Genomic DNA, 8,193 nt, shown 5'->3' on the forward strand with positions numbered 1-8,193 from the left:
AGCAAAAGTAGGTTAGACACTGGGTTCCGCGGAACCCTTACACATTTTTTTTGTTTATTGATCAGTTTTTTAATCACTATATGGTCAGATACTATAAGTAATATGCTGACATCATTTGGTGTATGGTATGAAATTCAAGCATGATAAGCAAAGCAGCCCAGACATTTTAGCCTGTGCACTCTTGTAATATATTCAAAAAGAGAAGAGATCCATAAAAAGGCAGCGGTGTATTAAAAAAAAATCAAGAAAGTCGAGAATAATTTAACCTTTTGAGAAATACCCAAAACTTGAACCAATCATTCTGTTACTGATGTGTTAATTTTTTTTTTCATTCTCATACAATAACTAACTTTCTTTTGATATTACACAATGAGATATATTTTATTTGCAGATTCGGGTCTAAACATTTTTAAAAGGGGGTTTAAAACCCCTGCGACGCTGAGGCTATGACCAATAAGTCATCATAATGAATTTATTTAAGATCAAACATGGACATTACATGCAACAACTTGGTTATGTATTTCGTATGTATATAAATCTTCAGTGTAGGACTTTTTTGACAGTGGCCACATATTCTTCAGTATTCCTCTTTTTCCTGTGTGGTCCTTTTAAAAATGTGGATATTCTGTCTAATGCTTTCAGTTTCTGATAGTATTCCTAGAATGTAAACATCATATGTCACTACCTTGTTTAATCAGTATAAAGTCATAAAGAATATATTTCATTTAACGTTTTAAAAGGTCAAATTAGACCTTAATATTGTAAATACTGCTTGTAAATCAGCATATTTGACTAATTGTATATCTTTCGCTATTTGAGCTATTTTACCGCATACTTAATCAAAATAAGTACCTTCAGTATCGGATATGAATCCATTAATTCCATGCCAAGGAATTCTTCTACAGCCAAAAGGCACTCAAGCAGTCCTAAATCAGCAATACTCATAGAATCCCCAACAAGGTACTTTGTGTTGCCAGTTTTCAAAATCTAAAATCATACAATAATGTAAAAAAAAAATGTTTTTTAATAAAATTTAAAAAAAAACCAAAAATAAACCCACTAGACTGTATGACACTGAAACATTTTATACTCTCAAAGCAATTAGCGATCTGATAAATATCAGTGGCTTTTTTTACTTTTTTGTGTCATGATGAATCAAATTAGAATGCAAGACTTTTAATCTATTGACCTTAAAACATCTAACTCGGAAATTAAATCATAAAATAGTTCTTGAAATCACATACAATATGTTTATAGTGGTTGCCTTTGCTTTAGTTTTTGAAGATTTTGTATGAATCATCTGTACATAATGTATCACCTACTGATATATGTCATGCCGAACTTTACAAATTTTAATGTCAGATTCACATCTTTTCTTTTAACAATTGAATGGATAAATCATTGTGCACCCTTTAGAACTAAAAACCGTATTAACATGTAATATTCAATTATACATAACAATAAAATGCAATGTAAAACTCAATTAATTGATACATCCTCTCCTGGACAACTTGAAATTTTTGTTTTGCAGTTTCTTTTTCAAACACTGATAAATATGACGATTTATTATATCATGAATATAATTAATTGGAAATGAGAATACCTTTTCATATACAGGAAAATATTTTGGTACCGTAACCTCTTTAGCTTTTTTCAGTAATTCGTTTTCATCCGTGAAGACCATATATATAAAAACTGAATAGAAGTCTCTAGATCCTTCATAGTACATGTCTACTCTAAAACAAACAACGTATTAAACACATTAAGTACAATTCGGAATAGGACAGTTGTGTTTCATGCACGCATAGTACATGTCTACTCTAAAACAAACAACGTATTAAAACACATAAAGTACAATTCGGAATATGAATAAAGGCAACAGTAGTATACCGATGTTCAAAACTTATAAATCGATAGAAAAAAACAAATCTTGGCCACAAACCAAAAACGAGGAAACGCATTAAATATAAGAGAATGACGACACATTATTAAAATGTAACACACACAGGAACAAACTAAGCATCAGACAAAATCCGACGAGAATAACAAATATAGCATCAAAACTAAATACATGAATTTGGGATAGCTAAGTACCGTGACACGTCTTATAATAAAGTGAATTCACACTCAAATATAAGAGGAAACAAACGACACAAAAGAAACAAAACGACACAAAAGAAACACAACGTTGTTGACAGTTGTGTTCCATGCACGCACGCATTTAATGTGTTAGAGCTTTTGATTTTGCCATTTGATAAAGGACTTTCCGTTTTGAATGTACATAGAAGTTCGGTATTTGAGTTATTTTATACTAAACAATACTAATAATGCGTACATGTATTTATGATAGACTTCTGAGAAATTAATCCCTATCTGAACATTCAAGACCGATCCAGACAACGTAAACATGTTGTAGGGTTAAACAAATTTCACTAAGGATATGCAAAGTGCATTCATCGTCAATGCATGGCCATTCGTGTTTCTCGCGGACTCCATAACAACTTCTTAGCAGTTTTAACTTACTTGACAGCCTCCTGATCGGTTGAACCATACATGTTGTATTTCCTGGCTAGGTATCTAGCAATAGCTCCAGTCTGTATCAATTCCAAACCATCTATCTCCAGTAAAGGAAATTGATTGTATAGTAATTTACCACCTGTAATTCGTTAAGCACCTCATTAAAACATGTTTATAGAATGTCCGTCATTTTAGTGATCATGGTGACTAAGGTTATAGCATAATGATCCATAGTGTTGACTGCTATACCCTATTTTGACAATTTCTACCTATTATGTCTGTTTGTTTAATGCACACATCGTTGTATATTGGAATTGTATTCGACTGTCAAAAATGAGAAATTTATCTAGCTATAAAACCAGGTTTAATCCACCTTTTTCAACATTAGAAAATGCCGTTACCAAGTCAGGAATATGACAGTTGTTATCCATTCTTATGATGTGTTTGAGCGTTTGATTTTGTCATTTGATGAGGGACTTTTCGTTTTGAATATTCCTCGGAGCTCATTATTTTTGTGATTATACTTTTTAGTTAAAAAAAACCTTTTGACAAGAGGGACAAGCCTTGTGAATCACGATCTTTTCTTGAAAATAATTGTTAAAACATAATTATTTCATTAAATTTGAAATGATTGAAAAACATACATATCTAAGAAACTTGAAATGAAAAATAGTTATATGAGATCTCCATGTTTCTGCTAAAAATCATTTCTTGTACAGTTTTCTCAACGTTTTGGCTAAACAGACCGACTTGATTCATAATAAAATATGAAAAATTGACTACTCAAAAACTACTCATTGTAATTACATATTTTTTTCACAGGTTTAAGTTTGATTAGAACATTTTATAAATCCATTGCTATTAGCAATTTGTAACACATGTTTTGGAATTGATTCCAGAACGAGATTTCAACGAGACTGAAACGTCAGAAGAATACATCCTTAATGAGCGAAGACAGTTATTGATAATGTAAAATTTCTGCCATGAACAACAAACAAACAAAAATAATACAAAGATATAACTAAGAAACTACAATCACTCACGAGGTTCCTAATATATTAGAGGGTTAAAAGGAAACTTTATGTTCCGGTTCATTAAATAAATAAATTAAGCTTCAAAACTAAGTGAATACTAAAACTTACTCTTTTTCAACTCCTCCCACTGTTCTTTGGTAGTAAGATATTCCTCTGTGTACTGAAAATATAAGTAGCAAAAAAAAGAAAGAATGTCAATGAAAAGTTACATGTATTGGGTGGGAGAAAGGCATACAGGAACATGTTTCCCCCCACATGATCGAGAGAGCATCGCATGAAATACCATGATGATCTGAATCGGGTAACAAAATACCGCCAACTTCTTTTTCTATACTATGACACCCACGTCCCTCAAAACCGAATCTTTGAAGTTAATTGTATATTCTCCTGATAAAATCAGTCTACGTTATGTGAGATGCATAAACCTGAATCATGTGACTGATGCATATCCCCGCTCCCGGTGTAGAACACAGATTCTCTTAAGGGTTGTTCCATTGCTTGTTAAAAATTGCAATAGCTAACTGTTAGTATCTCATCAAAACTTTCTTAATTGAGAACTAGAATCTTTCAGAATATTAAGCACTGCTTTTAGCTCTAGCAGGTTGACATGCTGAAGTATGAACTATTATTTCCACTGACTATTAAAACAAACAATTGGTTTGAAATCGTTCCCCCTCCCCATTGAGACATATTTGTCTATTCAAACAGAGATTGAGAATGAGATGGAAGATGCACGTCATTTATGATATCGTGTCTCTCTTGCAACCAAGTATAAGTGACTCCATAGTGCTTGAAGTACTGTATTGAGTCATATAAGCATTTTTTTGTAACCGGGCTACTAGAAGTGGGACATTTAATGACGTATCGTATCCGTATCTGATACGTTGACGTATATAAAGGTATATGTGTGTTATCATTCAATTGATTATTCACAGTAATCGAGAAAAGGGAAAAGAGGTGCGGGAAAGGAAAGGGCGATGCAAATTTTTGTTCTCTTTCATATTTAATATATAAATTGTTCGTTTAAGGTTTATGTACCCTTCTGTAGCCATTTTTGTACGAACTTTTCAAACTTCAACTGTATCAAAACTACAGATATAATGAAGAAAAGAGATAGGCCATTTTGTACATATTCCAAGGGGAAACGTGATGCAAAGCATTATTTTTTTACAGTTCCATTGCATTTAATAGAAAAAGAGGACTTTGTGGCAAATAAATCAAGATTTTTTATTTTTGTGTAGTCTTCGAATTTTTTTTACTGAACTCTAGTGGTACCCTATGTTAAATGCATTACGAATAATTGCGCTCTTGTAACCTACTAGTGCATAACGATGGGTATACAAGAGAGAAATAGCTGTAGAGAGGGGAGTTACGCTTTTGTATACGAGAGAAGTGTACCACGTGTTCGTAAGAGATGTAAGATTATGCCATTGTATAGTTGAGACTGCAGTTTATAAATTTTGTAAATGCTACATGACTGTTACTACTTTGGATTTTAAATGAGACAGTATTGAACTTTTAATGTAATTTTAATTTCTACAATAATGATAACATGGATAAAATCCACTGACATAAAAATGTATATCATAACGTGACAGTATGTATACAAAGATGAAATATTGAATCAAATAATTCAAATCTTCAGTACATAAGAACGCTAACTGAAAATATTTTGTAAGATAAGTATTGTATGTATGAAGCAAATATAATATAACTATCTTGGGTTTCTTTGTTTCCTTTACAAATGTCGATATTTGAAGATTGTCTATAACATACCTCTAAACCTACTCCGGCCAATATTATCCTGATAATTTCTCCTCTACCCCTGCCATTAAGATACGTCAGTTTTGTAGCCATTGTAACTATTGTAACTAGATTTTCGTAAATATGTGGTATCTTTTATGTGTCAACACTAAATACAGACGAAATGATAACACTTTTTATCAGCACATTTATTTTTTCTAACCGGTACAGGTCAACATTAATACACATTCAACAGGTAAATATTCAATCTAATTTGAAGGGCTTGTCATCTATGGCGTGTCAAACGTTGCCATACTTACACACACAAAAATATGTGTCCATGATGTTGAATTATACTTGTAAACGAATTCATGTTCATTAACTCGAAATTTATATTAAACAAATCAAAATATGTGTACATATATTAAAGTGAAAATTTAACAAAACTTTACATCATTTGTATTAATTTAAAAACATAATTACATCAGATGTATGTTTCATTATAAAACGTTATTCTGATTGGCTAACTGCACATCACGTGTTATTCCTAAAGCAATTGCATTACTCAATAAAACTTATCAGGCGGAAGTCTCACTTGAAATAGAACAAAATAATCGAAGCTCTTTGTTAAAGAAGGCGATACTGTAATGTTTACTATAGTAACACAAAGTTTATAGAAACAAATAAAACGACAATTTTCTTCTCAATTACGAAGTCTTTTATTTTAAAAACACCATTTGCATAAGTTTTCAATTTATCTATCACATAGTAATGCAGAACAGTTAGATATCAAGTCGACGACAAAGGTATATATCAAGTTGGATGTAGAAAATGCTTAACCTCTGCTTTTTTTTTTTTACCACGGACGGAGAACATATCATTGGATGGAGAGTTGTCTCATTGGCACTCACACCACATCTTCCTATTTTTATATCAATCTATTAGTTCAATAATTTTCGTGTCTGCCCTTCCATTATGTGACTCAATTGCTACCCAAAAATGGGTAACAATTGTATCGAAAGAGAAAATAGAGTGCACCTTTTTATGTAAGGGCGTGTTTAAGGTGTATATTTTATCTTTAAAACGTACAAAGCAAGAGTATTTGATATATAATCTCACTTCAGATTCTATAATGTGTATATATCAAAGCTACAGGTTGACTTAATAACATAAAAAAAAGTTCACAGTACGAAAAGATAAAGTATATGGGTCAAGTGAAATACCAATCTAATGAATCACAAAAAACAGAGTAGGTGTGTTCGAATAGCTTTTTTTTTTTACTAAAAGTACTTGACGACAGTCTTTTAAGTTGGATGATATAAATGCATATCTTCGAAAAAAATATAATGTATTGTATGTGACAACTTGGGTTTATAATCTTCAACCAAAGATAATTTTTAGTCTGCCCTTCCTAGAAATTTTTTAATTAGAATTTTTTAAATGTTTAAGAAAATGAACCGGCGTAATGATGGTAATGGGGAGATAATTTTGACGAGGTAGAATCCTGACTGTTATCATTCATATTCCCACAATAAAGTGCACAGGTGAATTTGATATTTTTTTTAAATAAAATTCGTGTTTTCATGATCCTAGCTAAAAAAATGTAATTATAAGCATTGAATCCCTCTTTTTGTAACTTCATAGGGTTGTAAAAGCGTGACCTTGCGCACATATTTTAAATGATGCACTTTCGCGCTTCATATAAAAATCCTAGAAATAGAAGCCATTGCAGGGATGACGCGCTGCCAATTTTGCTCTTGCAAACCGATAAATTTATCCCCATAGCACCATTACAATCCTTATATGTCAGTTATATTTTAAAAACAAAATCATGTACTAGCGTATGATCTTGTCTGCATTGATTCAACTTAAAACTATCGTCTGATCGGTTGTCAGGTGGAATTTTCGAAAATTCTTAATCATTTAAAAAATTCTAATTAAATATTTCGTGGAAGGGCAGACTAAAAATTTTCTGTGGTTGAAGATTATAAACCCAAGTTATCACACACAATACATTATATGTTTTCGAAGATATGCATTTATATCATCCAACTTAAAAGATCCCTGCAATGGCTTCTATTTCTAGGATTGTGAAAATGAACAGGCGTAATCATGGTAATGGGGAGATAATTTTGATGAGGTAGAATCCTGACTGTTATCATTCATATTCCCACAATAAAGTGCACAGGTGAATTTGATATTTTTTTTAAATAAAATTCGTGTTTTCATGATCCTAGCTAAAAAAAATGTAATTATAAGCATTGAATCCCTCTTTTTGTAACTTCATAGGGTTGTAAAAGCGTGACCGTGCGCACATATTTTAAATGATGCACTTCTGCGCTTCATATAAAAGTCCTAGAAATAGAAGCCATTGCAGGGATGACGCGCTGCCAATTTTGCTCTTGCAAACCGATAAATTTATCCACATAGCACCATTACAATCCTTATATGTCAGTTATATTTTAAAAAACAAATGCATCTACTAGCGTATGATCTTGTCTGCATTGATTCAACTTAAAACTATCGTCTGATCGGTTGTCAGGTGGAATTTTCGAAAATTCTTAATCATTTAAAAAATTCTAATTAAATATTTCGTGGGAGGGCAGACTAAAAATTGTCTGTGGTTGAAGATTATAAACCCAAGTTATCACACACAATACATTATATTTTTTCGAAGATATGCATTTATATCATCCAACTTAAAAGATCCCTGCAATGGCTTCTATTTTTAGGATTGTGAAAATGAACAGGCGTAATCATGGTAATGGGGAGATAATTTTGATGAGGTAGAATCCTGACTGTTATCATTTATATTCCCACAATAAAGTGCACAGGTGAATTTGATATTTTTTAAAAATAAAATTCGTGTTTTCATGATCCTAGCTAAAAAATTGTAATT

General features: G+C 31.7%; 1 protein-coding gene across 1 annotated transcript; it reads right to left on the reverse strand.

The window, feature by feature from the left end:
- Positions 1-457: 457 nt before the first annotated feature.
- On the reverse strand, positions 458-5,539 carry LOC134687163 (glutathione S-transferase A4-like). Its single transcript, XM_063547210.1, has 6 exons — positions 5,328-5,539; positions 3,660-3,711; positions 2,524-2,656; positions 1,604-1,736; positions 853-987; positions 458-657 (listed from the first exon to the last, which is right to left on the reverse strand). The coding sequence occupies exons 1-6, from the start codon at positions 5,406-5,408 to the stop codon at positions 541-543; spliced, it is 651 nt and encodes a 216-aa protein (XP_063403280.1). The 5' UTR covers positions 5,409-5,539; the 3' UTR covers positions 458-540.
- Positions 5,540-8,193: the final 2,654 nt, after the last annotated feature.

Source organism: Mytilus trossulus, chromosome 10 (genome assembly GCF_036588685.1).
Source record: "Mytilus trossulus isolate FHL-02 chromosome 10, PNRI_Mtr1.1.1.hap1, whole genome shotgun sequence".
NCBI classification, from domain to species: domain Eukaryota; kingdom Metazoa; phylum Mollusca; class Bivalvia; order Mytilida; family Mytilidae; genus Mytilus; species Mytilus trossulus.

Bases quoted from the DNA above. Each gene is read 5' to 3' on its own strand.
- LOC134687163 (XM_063547210.1), bottom strand. From the start codon at position 5,408: ATGGCTACAAAACTGACGTATCTTAATGGCAGGGGTAGAGGAGAAATT. The intron at 1,737-2,523 runs GTAAGTTAAAAC...TGTTTGTTTTAG, and splicing joins ACCGATCAGGAGGCTGTCAA to AGTAGACATGTACTATGAAG. The intron at 988-1,603 runs GTATTCTCATTT...GTATGATTTTAG, and splicing joins ATTTTCCTGTATATGAAAAG to ATTTTGAAAACTGGCAACAC.